At 41.0% G+C, this 18289-nt stretch overlaps 4 protein-coding genes and 1 long non-coding RNA gene across 8 annotated transcripts in view; 4 read left to right on the top strand and 1 right to left on the bottom strand.

Annotated features, from left to right (window-relative positions):
* The window catches only part of LOC138620773 (plakophilin-4-like), a 35224-nt gene extending 33543 nt beyond the window's left edge, over positions 1-1681 (top strand). Inside the window, 1 exon segment of the mRNA XM_069698254.1 lies at positions 173-1681. Coding sequence (XP_069554355.1) covers positions 173-430 — 258 coding nt within the window. The 3' untranslated portion in view covers positions 431-1681.
* A 766-nt stretch (positions 1682-2447) lies between these two features.
* Positions 2448-3326, top strand: LOC138620711 (uncharacterized). The gene is made up of 2 exons (XR_011310887.1): positions 2448-2537; positions 3185-3326. It is a non-coding gene; the product is annotated as an uncharacterized lncRNA (long non-coding RNA).
* A 2388-nt stretch (positions 3327-5714) lies between these two features.
* Positions 5715-11270, top strand: LOC138620771 (cyclic AMP-responsive element-binding protein 1). Of its 3 annotated transcripts, none has more exons than XM_069698250.1 (8): positions 5715-5842; positions 6804-6897; positions 7023-7169; positions 7422-7522; positions 7744-7883; positions 8084-8266; positions 8868-9018; positions 9116-11270. In XM_069698250.1, the coding sequence occupies exons 2-8, from the start codon at positions 6811-6813 to the stop codon at positions 9258-9260; spliced, it is 954 nt and encodes a 317-aa protein (XP_069554351.1). In that variant the 5' UTR covers positions 5715-5842; positions 6804-6810; the 3' UTR covers positions 9261-11270. The 3 variants fall into 3 exon arrangements, with proteins under 3 accessions (XP_069554351.1, XP_069554353.1, XP_069554352.1); XM_069698252.1 differs by lacking the exon at positions 5715-5842 and adding an exon at positions 5861-6024; XM_069698251.1 differs by lacking the exon at positions 5715-5842 and having other exon boundaries at positions 6704-6897.
* On the bottom strand, positions 11262-12349 carry mettl21a (methyltransferase 21A, HSPA lysine). The gene is made up of 3 exons (XM_069698253.1): positions 12188-12349; positions 11991-12102; positions 11262-11841 (listed from the first exon to the last, which is right to left on the bottom strand). The coding sequence occupies exons 1-3, from the start codon at positions 12332-12334 to the stop codon at positions 11444-11446; spliced, it is 657 nt and encodes a 218-aa protein (XP_069554354.1). The 5' UTR covers positions 12335-12349; the 3' UTR covers positions 11262-11443.
* Positions 12350-13709: 1360 nt separating this feature from the next.
* On the top strand, positions 13710-17287 carry LOC138620770 (cyclin-Y-like protein 1). Of its 2 annotated transcripts, none has more exons than XM_069698249.1 (10): positions 13710-13993; positions 14216-14290; positions 14381-14415; positions 14729-14829; positions 15175-15210; positions 15474-15525; positions 15608-15727; positions 15853-16019; positions 16160-16322; positions 16465-17287. In XM_069698249.1, the coding sequence occupies exons 1-10, from the start codon at positions 13834-13836 to the stop codon at positions 16579-16581; spliced, it is 1026 nt and encodes a 341-aa protein (XP_069554350.1). In that variant the 5' UTR covers positions 13710-13833; the 3' UTR covers positions 16582-17287. The 2 variants fall into 2 exon arrangements, with proteins under 2 accessions (XP_069554350.1, XP_069554349.1); XM_069698248.1 differs by having other exon boundaries at positions 14726-14829; positions 16465-17285.
* Positions 17288-18289: the final 1002 nt, after the last annotated feature.

The following is an 18289-nucleotide window of genomic DNA, read 5'->3' as shown; positions in this document are numbered from 1 at the left end:
GCACACTGTTGCATTAAAATCTTCAATCTTGCCTTTTTTTTTCTCTCTTTGAAGATTAAATTTTCTCAGAGCATATATTATACTATAAGCATCTTATTGCTGTACGAAACAAAGCAGGTTTAAATTATACCGTTTACAAGTTCAACAAATCACATTGCTGCCCCTCTCCCAGCACCCGGAGCCATTCTACGACGAACCCGACAGGAAGAACTACAACAGCTACAGAATGTACCTGTCGTCCCCACAAGGCTACGGCGAGGAGCCCTACGAGGACGAACCGGTCCACCTGACCCCGTCGTCCCCCGACGGCTACGCCAGCCAGTCGCTCCGATTCAAAGCCAACACTAACTACGTGGACTTCTACTCCACCACGCGGAGGCCTTCGAACAGGGCAAACAAGTTCACGGGCTCCCCCGACTCTTGGGTGTAGAACCAAAAACAGACACCGTGTGCGTCGAGCTTTCACCGTGTTGGCCGTCTGTTTCCGTGGGTGTTTGTGTGTGGAGAGCGCATGTGGGCGAGTGCACCGCGGTTGCAGGAAAGGTTGCGGACGCATGTGAACGTGTGTGCATTTGTGTAGAAAATGTGCTGAATGACCAGGGCTCGGTTTGCAACGTGCAGCTTTTGACTAAGTCAGACTGTAGGCACAATAATCCCAATAAGTACGAAGCAGTTCTTTATTTTTAATTTTCATACGAAGAAAAATAGTTTGTCAGGGTCCTGATTCTGAAAAGGTGAAAGTTTTATCAACAGTTTTATCAGCGTAATGCATTAGTGCGGTGCGGGCATCCAACTGGAGTCGTCTTACATTACACATGTTCAATTTTAGGTTTGGTCATGGTTTTGTCCTGACTTTGATCATTCTTCACTGCATATTTTAAAAAACAAACATTTTCAACCTTATCTGCTCGATTAAAGGCGCCGACTTTGCGTATTTTCTAGTTACAGAAATGGGCTTAGTCAAAAGGTGCTTTTTGAAAAAAAAAACACAAAAAACCAGCCCTAACTTTGTTGTTTACCAGAGTGTGTGTTCATGTCAACGGATTTAATTTTTCTCTGCAGTAAAAGTGTGCAGTGTGTTGGCTTTATTACATAAATATCGTCTGCCAGCATCATTGTGAATGCGAGAAAAGGGACTTATTGAAGGTAAGAATCCTGTTAAGAGACCACATCTGGGGCAAATACCATTTACCAGTAAATAAAACCACTACGCTTCTCCAAAAAGGATTAAAAAAAAAAAAAAAATGCTCTTAAAAGTTTACATTGCTAAATAGTATTTGACCCAGGTTTGTAGAAGAGCATCCACACTCTCGTGAACCTTTAAAGACTCAGAGAACCAGGGTTACACCAGTAACCCTTTGCTTTTCTGTACTGTTGGCCCAAAGTGCAGTATATCATAAACTATGTGGGGGAAAAAAAAAACGTGAAAATCTATTTGTACAGATACAATGGTTTAACCGTCCTGTTACATTGTTGTATTCAATATGTAGAACTTTATATGTGATTGTGTGAAGAAGATTTTTCTATTATTTATTGATAATTTTTATTAATTTACTCGTGACCTGACCAAAATACCCCATCTGTCTGTTCTGTCCAAAACTGATGATGATAATGTGCAATGTTACAGAGGGAAATATATGTATAGGGAATTAAAGATTATATCATGCGGAGACGCCTGAAAGTTGTGGTTTGGATCTTATTTTCACACAAAAAAAAAAGAAAAGACGAGTCTCAAAGACGTCTCAAATTGGACATCAATCACTGGATTTGACTGAATGGTTGACATGTTTATTGAGTGTTTTCAGCAAAGTCGGAAACAACATTTTCTTGGGTGGTGGAGTGTTTTGCAGACGGTGAAGGAAGTTGGCCAGAAGAACCACTTTGTTCTGAACTGCTCCCGATGAGGTCTGCGGCTGCGCAGAGGACGGAACAACGCAGCTCTCCGAAGCGATGGACCTGCTGGAAAGTGCAGAGACGAAAACGTTGAACTACACGTCAAGCTTCTCGTTTTAAACTCGTTGTATTTGTACTGAACAAATAAAAAAATCAAATCAAACAAAAGCTTAGTGGAAAATGTGTTTACTATAAAAACACAAGAGGTGGTACAATAAACAACAAACAAGCAATAAACCTGGTGTTTAACAGGTTAGTGGTGAACAAGGTGGTCCAACTTAAATACTGTTATCCACCCATCCACCACATACCTGCTCTGTTAAATGAGCGACCTCGTGCATGACATGTGACCCAAAGAGCTAGGTGTTTATATAAAGTAATCAATCAGCAGAGCAGAGCTCCGCACAGGTGTAGCTCATCTCCCAGTTTTATCCTATTTTGGACCACATGCTATAGCATGACAGTTTTATCTTATTTTCTCCATCATGTTCCCCTGTTGATCCCAAAGTCTGTCGATACCTGCGGTTCACTCTCCCGTCCAGCAGGTGGCGGTGTCACATGTTGGCGGAATCAAACCGGAAACGGCGGATGTCAATGTTTGTTTTGGAGGATTCATTGAGGATAATTTTCATCAAATAATGAAGGTGAGCAGAATTTTCTTCATCTGCTGTGTCTGTAAACATTTTCCGAACATGTGCACGTTAATGTCACTGAGATTTAATAATTAAAAATATTGGTTTCGTCCACCTTATTGAACATTTAAATGTTCTGCTCTTCTTTCTGTGTTTAATTTTAATTTCTTATGTGTTTAATTATAAATTCAATTTTAGCGTTTTAATAACTTCGAGAGATCATATGTTGAACTTTGCTGACCTGGTGTTTATTTGTGTTACATTCATTTACTCTTAGGATATTTAAAAGGATCAAATGTAATTGTGCAAATATATTTTTCCAGAGAAAGTTGGATGCAGTTGAATGTATGTAACTCTGATAAATGAAGGTTGATGCACCTGAAATGTTGTGTTAGTTTCCAAATAAGAAAGTAAGCCAAGTAAGCAACTTCCTTACTTAAAAAATGTTGACCAAATTTAATGTAGTTTTCTTTAAGGGCTTTACAACAGTAGTCGTCAAAATGTCATTTTAATACTAATTATTTCCAAGAAAAAGTGACTTTTAACAGTGTAAATATTTTTCTTTTGTGTTTTTTTTAATTTTTTTAGCTCTGGACTCAAGTTCCAGTATTTTTTTTTTTATCATAACTCAGAATGTGATGTTACATCAACATCTGCAGGAATGCAGGAACAAAGCAGCTCTCCGAAGCGATGGACCTGCTGGAAAGTGCAGAGACGAAAACGTTGAACTACACGTCAAGCTTCTCGTTTTAAACTCGTTGTATTTGTACTGAACAAATAAAAAAATCAAATCAAACAAAAGCTTACCGGAAAATGTGTTTACTATCGATGGAAAGGAAAAATGTGTCTCTTCCTCTTGTTTGCATTGTGGCTGCGGAAAGTCTCAGGCCCCGAAAAGTTTCCTTTGTTTTCTGTCTTATTTGCAAGTGATTCTTTCCAAATCTAATTGACGACTGTCTTGTGACCTACAACCAACTCTGTACTACCATACAAAAACAGGTACAAAGGGAATGGGGGTGAAGGTCAACTGTTTGTCCCACTTCATAAAAGCTGAGCAGAGCTCCTACAGGTGTAGCTCATCTCCCAATCAGCAGAAAAACAATGTTTTTGTAGTACATACTTTGGTATGACTTTTTTTGCACAACACACAAAATCACCCTGTCCTGGTATCAAACCCTTTTGACTGTGACGCAACGGTGGTAGCCACTGCACCATCTTACCACATCTACACTAATGTTTTTAATTGTTTTTTTAGATCATACCATAGTGTGACTTTTTTGAGATTTTGGACGACGTGCTATCGAATGACTTATTTCTGCTATTTCTGACGACATGCCATAAGTATGACTTTCATTCATTTTTGTGTAACCCAGTTCATTGGTGCAGTTGTCAAAGCGTTGTCATCTCGCAGTGCAGTGGTCTCAGGTTCGATTCCAGCCTGGCACTTTCAATGTGGAATTTGCATGTTTCTGCATAAATAATAACTTAAAAGTAAAGTACGTCGTCCTTAATATGGACGACTAAGTTATGCATGTTGTAATGCATATAGTCTATAATCTAAAACCATTGTCATGCAATGTAATCATGCATGTCGTCGTAAAGCAATAACATGCAATCCACCACAAACAAAGTTCCAGAGCCCCATCGAACCTAGAGCCTCTAGATTGTGAGATGACAACGCCAGCTTGCAAATGTACCGATGTCCTGACTTTAGTGCACGCCTTTCTGACTTACATGATTTATATGACTTTAAACATGTGATGGAAAACAGCACTGTGGTGCAGTGGTTAGTGTTGTTGACTCCCAGTCGGACGGGTCCAGGTTCAATTCTTAGGATCAAACTGTCATACTACAGCATGTGGTCCAAAATAGATCAAACTGTCATACTACAGCATGTGATCCAAAATAGATCAAACTCTCATAATATAGCATGTGATCCAAAATAGATCAAACTGTCATACTATAACATGTTGTCCAAAATAGGATCAAACTCTCATACTATAACATGTGATCCAAAATAGATCAAACTCTCATAATATAGCATGTGATCCAAAATAGATCAAACTGTCATACTATAACATGTGATCCAAAATAGATCAAACTCTCATAATATAGCATGTGATCCAAAATAGATCAAACTCTCATAATATAGCATGTGATCCAAAATAGGATCAAACTCTCATACTATAACATGTGATCCAAAATAGGATCAAACTCTCATAATATAACATGTGATCCAAAATAGATCAAACTCTCATACTATAGCATGTGATCCAAAATAGGATCAAACTCTCATAATATAACATGTGATCCAAAATAGATCAAACTCTCATAATATAACATGTGATCCAAAACAGATCAAACTCTCATAATATAACATGTGATCCAAAATAGATCAAACTCTCATACTATAACATGTGATCCAAAATAGATCAAACTCTCATAATATAGCATGTGATCCAAAATAGATCAAACTCTCATACTATAACATGTGATCCAAAATAGATCAAACTCTCATAATATAACATGTGATCCAAAATAGGATCAAACTCTCATACTATAACATGTGATCCAAAATAGATCAAACTGTCATAATATAGCATGTGGTCCAAAATAGGATCAAACTCTCATAATATAACATGTGATCCAAAATAGATCAAACTGTCATAATATAGCATGTGGTCCAAAATAGGATCAAACTCTCATACTATAATGTGATCCAAAATAGATCAAACTCTCATACTATAGCATGTGATCCAAAATAGATCAAACTCTCATAATATAGCATGTGATCCAAAACAGATCAAACTCTCATAATATAGCATGTGATCCAAAATAGATCAAACTCTCATAATATAACATGTTGTCCAGTATACCATAAATACTGTATTTATTTGACCTAATTAAGGTAACCCGATCTTTAACTTCATATAAAGTTTTTTATTTTTTTTTATTTATTATTTTTTTTTATCATTATTTTATAATTTAATTAGACACAACGCTGCGCATGCTCTGATGTTTAAAAAAAAAAACATCGGGCGTTTTCCTCGGTGACTTCCGTGACTTCCCCCCTCCTCCCCCCCCCCCCCCCCTCTAGTCTCCTCGGCAATTTCCGTGACCTTCCGGTTCGATCCGTGTTCCCTCGAGTCCTTTCGGCGGAGCCAACTTTTTCGCTGTCGTCGTCTCCCTCGTCCTCCTCTCCGTGTTGTTGTTCTCGGTGACGCGACGGAGGTGTAGCCTGACGCGGTCTCTTACGTGTCGGTCTGAATAAAAGTGGAGCTCCGTAGACCCGGGAGTGACGAAGCGAGTCTGTGTTGGTAAGAGGATACGCATCCGATGTTTGCTAAACAAGATAGATGGCCGCGCAGAGTTATGTGCGCCCAAATATCCGCACAGAGCCAACAAAGAGATCATGGCGGCGGCGGTGGTGTTGCAGAGGCTCACAAAATGAGTCAGTCTCTGCAAAGGCTCGCTGGCTCGCAACACAACCGAGACATAGGTATTAATATGGGAGTGGGCTTGAGTCTTTTTTTATTTTATTTTTTTTTAAAATATATATTTAAATAAATCTAGAAATAAGTCACAGAAGCAGTTAGTAACGTTGCAGCTAATTTATGCAAAAAACAACAACAACAACAACTGTTTGAAGTAAAATGGACTCGGAGGACTTTGTGGAAGTGGGGTGTCCGAGTTGCAAAGAAAACTGGCAAAACAATGCATGCAGACATTTCCCTCCATACGAGCTCACGGTTTAGCAACTTAGCTGGTGCCAGTCGGTGCAAACGTGAGCTCGGGACTGCACAACAAAGCGACACGAGTGGTTCAAAAAAATAAATAAAATAATGGGCAAATGGAGTCGATAAATTTTAAGATTTATTTCATTTTAACTGCAAAAAAAAAAAAACCCTCAATACATTCCCATTAGCTTTGTTAGCATTCTGCTCAAGCTACATGCTAATTGTGTGTCGGTATTTATTGTGCATTTCGGTGAAATGTCAACAAATGTTGTTTTAATTCACATTATGCCGCCGAGCGTTGGAGGATGCACAAATCAGACCGGGTTGCGCAATAAAACTTGTAAATGAATTTGAATTTGAGGCTTAGCATGTGAAGCTAAGCCACACCCTCCTTTTTTTTTTTTTTTTAAGAGATCAACAAGCAAGCTGTCGATAGAGCACAACTTCCGGACTACTCACTGTTTGTTTTTTTATACCTTTTTTTTTTGTTGTTGGTAAAATGCTATATGTACGAGTCAGAAATTTGTCGTTTGTTTTGCAGATTTTAAATGACCATGGAGGCTGGTGCAGACACACAGCAAAGTGGTGAAACAGCTGTCTCGGAGTCGGAGGTGCAGCAGATCACCCTGGCGCAGGTAATCCTTCACCACCCTGGTAAATACATGTACACCGTGCAAGGCAAAGCTGCGTTATTGCCAGAGGACTGTGTGTGACTTTGCACACAAAGCAGCGTGTGATTGTGAGGTGTCGTGGTTTGCAGGCTACCATCGCAGCCGCCCAGGTGTCATCCAGCGGTCCCACAGTCACCCTAGTGCAGTTACCCAATGGTCAAACAGTCCAAGTGCACGGTGTGATCCAAGCTGCCCAGCCTTCTGTCATTCAGTCCCCGCAAGTCCAGACAGTACAGGTGAGAAGAGTCTTTGCGATGTGTTTTATTGCACAAATAATGATCACTAAATACCGACGCGTTTGACGGGAAATACATTTCCTGAAATCATCAAAAGTAAACTGTCACAATGCAAAATCGCTGCCGAGCGCAGTTGGCGTTCATATTTTAATGACACAAATTGCTGTAAGTTATTGTTTAAAAAAAAAAAAAAAAAAAAAAAGTTTTGTCACGAGTCGAATAAAAAGTATTATGATGCCGATTCGTTTGTAGATTTCGACTGTTGCCGAGAGCGAGGACTCTCAGGAATCCGTAGACAGCGTGACAGATTCCCAGAAGAGGAGAGAGATTCTATCCAGACGGCCTTCTTACAGGTCTGTGTGACACCTCACAGCAAACATGATCTATTTGGTCTGTGTTGCTTTTATCATTGGTTTGTAGCACATGTCTGATGTCCAATAATATTGCTTTTGAACAAAAATATTTAGATTCACCTGCTTCCAATTGAAGTAGAAGCCTATTTACATCATTTCTACGGGTTGTTTTTAAAAATGTAAATGTTGGCTGAGATTGCTGTGATTGTTTCCCTTTGCAGAAAAATTCTGAATGACTTATCATCAGACGCTCCAGCAGTGCCACGAATTGAGGAAGAAAAATCAGAAGACGACTCAGTCCCCGCCATCACCACAGTCACCATGCCCACTCCCATCTACCAGACCAGCAGTGGCCAGTACAGTAAGTCCTGTTGGTTTTTATTGAAATATGTAGATGGTGCTGCAATCAGACAAAAGTATTTTTGTAATAATGATACAAGGATGATCGTCATCTTTTTTAACAACCTTAGTTTTATGTTTCTATTCAGTTTCTATGTCCGGATGTAGTATGCAACACATTTTTTGAGACTAATTCTAACACCTGATGATATCGCTCTGCAGTTGCCATTACCCAAGGTGGAGCCATTCAGCTGGCCAATAATGGCACAGATGGAGTGCAAAGCCTGCAGACACTCACCATGGCCAATGCTGGTTCAGCCCAGTCTGGTGCCACCATCCTGCAGTACGCTCAGACCAGCGACGGGCAGCAGATCCTAGTGCCCAGCAACCAAGTAGTTGTACAAGGTGGGGAAATGATTCAACATAATGTTCTGCTTCATCATACCTAAAGTGAAGGAATTAGTTTAGCGATATAGTTTGAAAATGAAACATCACCCAAGACAATCCATGAAGCGGTGTCACGTGAATTTGTTTGAAGTTCTTGATGGAAAAAAAAGGATTGGTTCCTTCCTCTCGTTTGTATTGTGGCTCCGGAAAGTCTCTTGTCAATCAGGCTCTGAAAAGTCTGGGTTTCTCTCTTTATTTGCAAGTGATTCCTTTTGTTTTACTTTCCGCATCTAATTGACGACTCCCCTGTGTCCTTATCGACAATCAACTCTGTATTACCATATGAAAGCAGATACAAAGGGAATGGGAGTGACTGTCAATTGTTTGTCAATTGTATAAAAGCTGCCCTATTTAGAAAGGGACAGTAGAGGAGTACTGCTGAGGAGGACTGGGGCGAGCCAGGCTGGGGCGAGGACTGTTGGGGAGGACTGCTGGACACCTCTCTTTGAGGGTGCATGAAGTTGCTCCTTCTTGGAAGAATAAATGTCCGATGTGTTTGATTTTGAACCAAGCCTCCTGAGTAATTTTTCTAACAGTTCTGTTTGTCCGTCTTTGTCAGCTGCCTCCGGTGACGTCCAGGCTTATCAAATCCGCACAGCCCCCACCAGCACCATCACCCCTGGAGTCGTCATGACAACTTCGCCTGCACTGGGCACGGGAGGCACTGAGGAAGTCACACGCAAAAGGGAGGTCCGACTGATGAAAAACAGGTACGTGTATTGTGAGGTTGAAGGTTGGTGGATAATCGGGTCGCACTTTTAAAAAGCGCTCTAACCTATCATCTACTTTGTTCTTTATGTCACACAGAGAGGCAGCCCGCGAGTGTCGTAGGAAGAAGAAGGAGTACGTCAAGTGTCTGGAGAACCGCGTGGCTGTGCTGGAGAACCAGAACAAAACCCTCATTGAAGAACTCAAAGCTCTCAAAGACTTGTACTGCCACAAATCTGAGTAGAAGCGTCACCGAGCGCCTGCCAGGAGCTCGACAGGCGCCCGTTTGTCCCCATGTACAGAGACTCAGCACAGAGCCATGCATCTGGATGCCACGCCCCCTTTTCTACGCTTTCGCTTTCTTTTTAAAAACTGCTGAAAAATCTGTGAAGTGACTCACCAGGAATAGAAAAAAAAACACACACCCCGTCCCACTTCAGCAATTTGAAATCCTCTTCCTCTTGGTTTCCCAGGGTGAGGCATTATTCAGAATGAATGTGGAGGAGACTACAACTATACAGGGTCCTTGTGGTGAAGTGACAAGACTGTTCTTGTTTTGTCGCCACCAAGGGAAGCATTCCAGTCACTGGTGCCTCGAACTGGGCAACATCACCAGCAACGGGGAGCTGACCGCAACCACCAATGATGGAACTTTTTCACTTTATCTCCGAGACGCTCGGATCATTTGGAGAGGTCTTCATGTGCGACGTTTGTATCTGTATTTTTGCGCTGTTGCATCAACATGTTACTTATTACTGCTTTGAACTGTAGATGGGCTGTATCTTGGACATTTTATCTTTGAGCTGTGTTTTTGGTTTATCATGTATCAGATTATAGGCTTCCATAATGCCATTGACTTTTTTTACTTAAATTTACTTTGCCTTTATACGACATGAACAAAAAGCTAAACGTTAAGTTGGGATGTAAAATGGTTTTCATGTTACACACACATACACAGCGAAAATCCTGTCGCATTAGCTTTCTTTCTTTTTTGTTTTTGCTTCAAAGACACAATAATCAAGAAAAGGAAAGATCTCCATATGAAAGATTCTATAATATTTGTAAGTGTCTGTGATGCATGTCCGCAAACATGTTACCACGGATCGCTGATTTTCCTCCCAAAACCGTGGACAGAATGATGAAAAGAGCAGACTAGGTGTTTGATCCTAAACAAACTAGCAGTTGTTTCCTGCTAAAAAAAAAATAAATAAATACTGCTCTCCCTAGTTAGTTAACAGTTAACAAGACCCTCCGCGTTATATTCCTGCAGTAAGACAAGTGGGTATAACATGAAAATGAGCCACTGCTCATTCCTCAGAAAATATACTGTAAACAAATACTGGTAACCTTGAGTGATTTCACACACACACACACAAATTTGATGTAACTTTTATTTTCGTCCATATTTTTTGTACTATGAATTTTTTAAAAGTTTATTTTATTGTTTCCTGGGTTCTTTTTAAACAAAAACCAAAAATAATGAGCCTTAATTGTTATGCAATGAAAGAAATCATTTATCTGCATATTTCTAAACAAATTTTGGAAACGCATCACTGGTATGTTTGTGTATTATTGTACTGTTCTTGAACATGAAATGTCCCCATCTTAGTCTAAACTATTCCTGCAGTTTGAGGTTACGTTTCGATTCCAAATCTGACATACAAAGGACCTGTCCATTCGTGGCATCAGCAGAGTCTGTCTCTAAAGTCTGATTATAGGATTACAATGTGGCATGTGCACTTTCCTTGCATTTACAATCCTACATTTCACAAGATGCAACAGCACGGCACGAACGGGCAAAGCTGGACGGTGCTGTTACCCGAGCTGCCTCTAAAAAAGTTTAGTTGCGAACACGCGGTTAACTGGTGATTAACCAAGCGTCCCAAGAGTGACTTGTTGCTACCAAGTATGTGTCCAGACGTTTCTTGTTTGGTGGAGCGTCAAATCTCACCGAGTACAGTTCGATTGCACCGATCCAACATCTGGCTCAAGGATTGTAAAGTGCGACCAAATCAAAAAGAAAAAATTCACGGTGAACAAAATGGATATGTTCATGATAATGGAATGCCATATTGTATTCTTTAGGTATTATGTATAGTCATGAAATAGTATGCTTTTTTTTTATGTTGCTTTTCAGTCATTTTTTAAATTCAATTTCTAAATGTCAGCACCAACTTGTATAATACAGTGCATTATGTTAGAGCTATTCAAATATTACATTTTTGGCAGCTGTTAATAAATGTGTTTCTGGTAATCTTTGATGATTTTAAACCATTTTATTTGATTGTCATGTGAAACAAGTGAATCAGAAGGCAGTTTTTAAAGCTGGCAGTATTTTTCGGGTGGCATCGTTCCGTCACAACTTTTCAACATATTGTAGTTCAAGTGGCCCGAGAGAAAACTTTTGCACCTCTCAACTTCTGTGGGTCACAAATCCTGCCTCGGTGCCATTTTAGAAGCCTTGTATACGTGGATGTCCCTTTGTTTGTCGTAGTGGACCTCTTCCACCCTGAACCGCTGCTTGAGCATGCTCAAAAAGTTTGTATCTCGCTCGTAGCGAATCTTACAGGCCAGCAGCACCACAGTGGTGCCTGAACACAAGTGCTCCAGAGTCTGCAGCAGAGGCACAAACGTGTGCTCCAGGTAAACGATGTCCGCGCCCAGCACCAGATCAAATCCCCCGGCCGAGTAGCGCTCAAGGCCCTCACCCCAGGTCAGCTCGGACACGGCTGCAGATCCCTGGGAGTCCGTGGGCAGGTTTGCCTTCACGTTGGCAGAAAGGAAGTCCAGAGCAGGCTCTCTGTCAGTGATTGTCACTTGGGCACCTAGACAAGTTGAAGAACGTGACATTGCAGAATCATTTTTAAAATAAATATGTACATGCATTTATTTTTGCCATCTTTCAACAGCATCTTTTGGAATTTTACTCTTCAATCTCACAAGGCTTATACATGGTTAGTAGTGCTCCACTCACCCAGCAGGGCTGCAACGATGCCCACCAATCCAGTGCCAGCTCCCAGCTCAATGGCCAGCTTCCCCTTTAACTCCACTTTCCCCAGCTCCAGATACATGCACATGACAACTGCCTGCAAAACAAACGTCAGATGCATTTTAATCAAACATTCAGTCATTACTGAACAGAAGTATTGTCGCCACTATTGTGTCCCTTACTGCATCCCAAACCACTGCTGCTACCCCGAGCTTCTTCCAGTCCTGGGCAAGATGCAGGTCGTGGTTGGCAAACCGAAATTGTGCTGATGAATTGTGGAGTTTGGAAAGCGCAGGTAAGAAATCCTCAACATAAGGAACGAGAGCCATGCTGTAAAACACATCGAAATTACACTCGGTATTCAGAGTTGACTGCGTGTCCTTACACGCATGCGCTGTGCCGTTCTTCTTCTTTGCCTTTGCAAGGCTGATTTTCTGCCTCATTACCGCCATCTTCTGGAGTTAATTATTTTTCTTCATTGTCCGTGTCTCCCTGTAATACGTTTCATCGTCCACCTTTTCTCCCAAATATAAACCCAGTTTTACTCCATTATTATTTCAGAAATGGCTATTTTTGTAAGCCTACACATTGTAATACAACGGAGGCTTCTCTGTGTGTGTTTTTTTTAATTTTTTTTTTAATGTTTGTGAAATGTACCCAGCCTATTCTTAATTAAATTAATTAATTAAAACACATTAATGAGCAAATTTCAGCCAATCAGCTGCGAAGGGGGCGTGGCCTGTGGAGGTCCGTAAAGCTACTTATACGCAGCTGCAACACAATTTCCGTTTCATTTGAGGTCCTGCATTGGAAATAAAAGACGAGACATTAACTCAATGTCTTTTCTTTTTATTTTTTTTTTTGCTTGCTTTTTTTTTTTTTTTGCTGCATAAATTTGAACCATAATAAATTCAATCGGTGAAATTCGTCGGTGCAACTTGACATCCAGATGGTCCTGGAGACGCACATTGGGGACTTTTACTTTGAAACGCGCTCCTGTGGAAGTTTTACCTCTGAACTTCACCAGCTCCGGTGGATTTGGACATCCAAAGACGCGTCTCCTGCAAATGCGACGAGATGAACGCTAACGTTGGCTGTATTTTTCATACCCGCCACCTTTGCGCGTCCTTACTTATCTCCAGACTTTTTGCCAGTCGGTGAATTTGACGCTAGAAAAAAAAAAAAAAAAAAAAAAGCCTTTAATTGTGACAGAGACGTCACCTGCAGGGAGAAAATGCTGCCGAAGGAGCCGAGAATGGATTGAGGTGCAGGAGCTAGCTTTAGTCGGCTGGCCATGGAGGGAGGTGGAGGAGCTTGTGACTTTGGATTGTGGGACCTTGCTGTGTTTTGAAACGAGGTGAAATTAGTTCCTCACCGTCCCCAAAAACGTTTCTTGTCATTGTTGTTGAAGTGAGCCGGTGCAATGCTGCGCACACGCCCTGAATATGTCAGCTGCCCTGCACATACCGCAGAAAGCCTCTTGGCTGTGGTTACATAGATCCCTTCTTCCACTTTGCGGCCAAACACACGGGATTGATTGCTCCCTTTCTATACTAAGACATCATAAGAATATCATTGGAGTCACTCGCATATAAATTTAATTTAGAAGCAGGACCTACCAAATTAGAGCGAAGCCGGTTTTGCATACTTTGGTGTGTTTAGCTGCCCCCCCCCTTTTTATTTTTTTATTTTTTTATTTTTATTTTTTTATTGAAGATTGAGGTTAAAGTAAGTTGCGGACAGTCTGCAGCCCGGTGCTGTCACTTAGACCGGTAGGTGGTTGTATGGGAAGCGGTGTCGGCTGTGGCAGGACTGTTGTAGGTCAACGATGGGAGGCTCGGTGTCCTGCTGCATCTCCCCTGGAGAGAGTCCCAAGATCCTGAGGAGAGAGGTGGAACTCGAGGAGTGTCCCATCACCACCACCGAGGACGTGAGCGAAGACACCGGGACCTACCTGCAGCACATCAGCGACAGGGAGCTCCCTGATGGTACGTGATGATCACTTTGACAGCCTTTTTTGGATTTGATTGATTGAAATGACCCTCAGGCTATGCAAGTGTTTAGTTGCACACTATTGAAGTACGTTTGAAAGCTTTTTTTTTTATTTTATTTTTTTTAAAGTTGAGCAGTAAATCAGCAGCAGTGTCTTTTGGATAAACATATATTCTGTGTCGTGTAGTCGTATACAAACACTTTCTTGCATCCCACAGAACTGGCCCAAGAGGCCAACCCATCAGACCACCCCAGAGCCAGCACCCTCTTCCTCAACAAGTCCCAGACAGATGGTCAGTATTTCTCTGTTAAAAGTTTTTTTTTTTTCTCTCTCTCCTATGAAACTCTTCATCTCAATCTTTTTTTTTTCTTTCCCCTCCCAGTGCGAGAGAAAAGGAAAAGCAACTACATGAATCATGTAAGTGAGGAGTCTGCATGTGCTTGATACTGTTTGTGCTCTCTCTTTTTAAATTTTTTTTTTTTTTTTAAATATGAGTTTCTTCTAATCTGTGGAAATCAGAAAGGAACATGCACATTAGATCCAGACATTGCATTTTTTAATTTTTTTTTTATTTAAGAGGGGTTTTGTGCTATAAATGCCTTAACATAAATTATTCAAGCTTTTCACCCTTCCCTTTTTAACTCGGCAACATTTGAGAGGTGAACTGGCTTCTCTCCAGGTTGGTGGGTGTTTTGCTTTCCTTTAAGCACTATCACTGTTTCTATAGCAGACATCCCCTGGGCGCCTTACTAAAAAGTACAGCTCCTGCTCTACAATATTCATCGATGACAGCACGGTCAGCCAACCCAACCTCAAGAGCACCATCAAATGGTAATTGACTTCACCTCAGTCTTCTAAATATCCCCACACAACAAGTTTACATCTTAAATGTTATTGTTGTGCTTTCTCCTATCAGTTGTCAGCGGTCTTTTTACACAAAATTTGTGTTGGAATTTATATGTTTGAAGTCTAAAAGATAGTCTGTGGTCAGCACTGACTTGTCGTTTCAGTTATTTTAACAAATCAAATGTGACATTTCCTGAACTGCTGAACCAAACTATGAACATGTGTTTCATTAGTCAAATGATAACAAAGCTTTTGTTTGGTGCAGAAGAGTAAAATCACATCTAGTGGTTCATGGTTTGTGTTTTTTTTGTGTGTGTGTGTCTGTTCCAGTGTTGCATTGGCCATATACTATCACATAAAAAACAGGTAGGAACAGTTTAAAATATTATCATCAATGTCAGCTTCTACAGGTGTTGTTTGATACTTACTGTGTGTATTCAGTTAGGAAACAAACATTGGCACAATAGGCTCTCAGTCAGTCAAATAATTAATAAGAAACAGCTTTAACATGACATTGAGACGGCAAATGAAATAATGAATGGATGGACGGACAGATAGATCATTTACTACAATGGGATAAAAGTCATACAATATGCACATCTAATAACGGCTTGTTAATGCTCCTGCAGAGATTCCAACCGCACGCTGGACATATTCGATGAGAAGAAGCACCCTCTGTCGGTGAGCTGAGGTGTTTGATTACATGAAGCAGTGATATTTACTCTTCTGTTGGATCAATGACGATGGCTCCTCTTGCCCACAGCGTGAAAAGATTCCAGAGGACTACTCCGTGGTAGACCCAGAACATAAACTCATCTACCGCTTCATAAGAACGCTCTTCAGCTCTGCGCAGCTCACTGCAGAGTGCGCCATCGTCACTCTGGTGAGTTTACACAACAAGAATCTGACGAATGACTATAAAAAAAACAAGAACATTCAGAACCTCTTATCTCTGGCACCGTCACATGTATACCGTCGGTGTGAACGCGCGGTTGTGTCCCGTGTTAGGTGTACCTGGAAAGGCTGCTGACATATGCCGAGATGGACATTTGTCCTTGTAACTGGAAGCGCATCGTTCTCGGTGCCATCCTGCTGGCCTCCAAGGTCTGGGACGACCAGGCGGTGTGGAACGTAGACTATTGCCAGATCCTGAAAGACATCACCGTGGAGGACATGTGAGTGTCACTTTTTATCCATGAAAGTACTGCTCACTGAACAAAAGACAGTAGGGGAGCCTGTCGCACTACAAATGTCGTAACTTTGCCAGATGAGATTTTCTTTTTGCCATAAAAGTGATGAGTTCTGTGTTGTGCAGGAATGAGATGGAGCGTCACTTCTTGGAGCTGCTCCAGTTCAACATCAACGTCCCAGCCAGCGTCTACGCCAAGTATTACTTTGATCTGCGCTCGCTGGCTGACGACAACAACCTCAGTTTCCCTCTGGAGCAGCTCAGCAACAAGCGCGCCCAAAAACTGGAGGTGAGCGAGTCCGAGGCTGCGTTTACACTTCAAATTCTGTTTTATTTCCACTGAAGTGATGAAGAACAGTAAATCTGCCTCAGCATCTCTTCTTGTTTTGTTGTTGGGTAGTAACAGTTTTCACGTTTGATATTTTCTCAAGGCTATCTCCAGGCTGTGTGAGGACAAGTACAAGGACCTGGGTAAATCTGCCATGAGGAGGTCTGTCAGCGCAGATAACCTGCTTGGCGTCAAGAACGCCCAGGCTGTGCTGTCCTAAGCCTGCGATCTTAAATCCTGCGAGGAGGTGGAACAACAGGTTTGAGGCTACAGGACATGATGCCACATTTTTTGAGAGACATTTCCAAAGTAGATTACATTTAATATCAGCAACTGAAAAGTGTCATTACATAATGTTAACTGTCTGTTTTGGGGAAGAACAAAAGACCAGAAGTTTACCATCCAATATAACTAAAATATAATGTGTTCATTACGTGGAACTTCAGCGTTTTGCCTATAGAGCATGGTAATATGGTGAAAAAAAAATCTGCAGACATTTTTTAAAAGATGGACGTCTACAATTGGAAGGAATCAGCATGAAAATGCTTCCTGAAGCCACACAAATTAAGGACCTTGTCTTCTTCTTCTTCTTCTTCTTCTTCTTCTTGTTTTTATTTTTATTTTTTACATCAGCCGATCTTTGGGGGAGTAATATCTGCCCCGGCCCTCTTCTCTCCACCAACCACATCCCCTCTCCTGTATTCAGACTATGACAAACTGTCTTGAACTACCCTGTGGCGTAGTTCTGCACACGGACAAAGAGTAGACTTTGTTTTGCTTACTATGTAGGCCCCTATAGCTGTGAAATGTACAAGACTTTATTTAATTCTAATAAATTTCACTCGCTGTTTAAAGTTGAGGCTGCTTAGGTGGGAAAAAAAACGTGTCATGGTGTTTTTTTTGTCTGTGGGAGCTGCGAAGTCCCTCGAGAGGGGTGAAAACAAACCGTGATGGCCACAACAATTAGCGGTGGATATGAGTCACCTTGTTCGCATTAAAAAAAAAATCTCGTGTACTGTGGGGTTCATCATCTTCTACGAAAGTTCCCAGACATCACATTTACCTTGAGTTTATACATTTTAGGTGAATTTAACAGCTTTACATGATATATGTATCTGAATAGATTTTATCATATACATTTTTATTTCAGGAAAATGATTATTCGTGCAGCTAATACTGAATCCATCAGTATGAACAGTCAATATAAGTTTAGTTTATCACTGCAGTTGTTTTCAGTTGTCCTATCTCTTTTCCTTTTTAGTCAGAATTTTCTGCAAATATGGCCAGCAAAACAATAGAAAAACAATATCGAAGCCTTGCATCCTTTCTTTTCAGGAGGAATACTTCTCTCTTCATCTCCTGGCAACCGTTCCTCCTCCCTTCTCTCCACAATTTCTCTTCAACGTCCTTGGACAGAAAAATCTGCCCTGATTGCCACACTTTCTCTTTCAAAGCTGTATTTATAATGACATTTTGTATCTGTTGAGGCTGCTTTACGTGTCCCCTATCAGCTGGTAATGAAATGCTTCATAAACACCTCTAACATATAATAGAAGTGATAGTGTTACACATATATTTATACAATCCCGCCTGACTTAATTATTAGCCATTACTGTAGGTGACTTGTTAAAGACAGAAACGTTTGTCCTCAAAAAGTGTTATTCTTGTAATTATTGGCTAAAAATAGTTTGAAATATCTTCTTCTTTTTTTTTTTTGCAGTATACATCCTGAGCCATTATATTGCCTCAATGTCCTTTCTCTTTTTACAGCTCAACTAAGCGGAGAGGCAGCTGGTTTCAAAATCGTAGTACCCATTCGTGACCACAGGGGGGCAGCGCTGCAGCGTGTGAGGCGGCTGACCTGACTGCAGGTGTGAGATTAGTCCGTGTGTTAATGCGACATCCTCCTGACTCTGAGCTTTGGTGCA

This window comes from Brachyistius frenatus, unplaced genomic scaffold (genome assembly GCF_029030835.1).
Source record: "Brachyistius frenatus isolate BFR_SWC_R1_liver_20210118 unplaced genomic scaffold, ASM2903083v1 Contig_26, whole genome shotgun sequence".
NCBI classification, from domain to species: domain Eukaryota; kingdom Metazoa; phylum Chordata; class Actinopteri; family Embiotocidae; genus Brachyistius; species Brachyistius frenatus.
This window is presented reverse-complemented; position numbering and strand designations above follow the sequence as displayed.

Excerpts from the sequence above, each read along its gene's own strand:
- LOC138620771 (XM_069698250.1), top strand. The coding sequence starts at position 6,811 with ATGACCATGGAGGCTGGTGCAGACACACAGCAAAGTGGTGAAACAGCT. Across the intron at positions 7,170-7,421 it reads CGCAAGTCCAGACAGTACAG|ATTTCGACTGTTGCCGAGAG; the intron begins GTGAGAAGAGTC and ends ATTCGTTTGTAG. Across the intron at positions 7,884-8,083 it reads GACCAGCAGTGGCCAGTACA|TTGCCATTACCCAAGGTGGA; the intron begins GTAAGTCCTGTT and ends ATCGCTCTGCAG.
- mettl21a (XM_069698253.1), bottom strand. The coding sequence starts at position 12,334 with ATGGCTCTCGTTCCTTATGTTGAGGATTTCTTACCTGCGCTTTCCAAA. Across the intron at positions 12,103-12,187 it reads CAGCAGTGGTTTGGGATGCA|GCAGTTGTCATGTGCATGTA; the intron begins GTAAGGGACACA and ends TTTGTTTTGCAG. Across the intron at positions 11,842-11,990 it reads CATCGTTGCAGCCCTGCTGG|GTGCCCAAGTGACAATCACT; the intron begins GTGAGTGGAGCA and ends CAACTTGTCTAG.
- LOC138620770 (XM_069698248.1), top strand. The coding sequence starts at position 13,834 with ATGGGAGGCTCGGTGTCCTGCTGCATCTCCCCTGGAGAGAGTCCCAAG. Across the intron at positions 14,416-14,725 it reads AAAGCAACTACATGAATCAT|CAGACATCCCCTGGGCGCCT; the intron begins GTAAGTGAGGAG and ends CTGTTTCTATAG. Across the intron at positions 16,323-16,464 it reads AGCGCGCCCAAAAACTGGAG|GCTATCTCCAGGCTGTGTGA; the intron begins GTGAGCGAGTCC and ends TATTTTCTCAAG.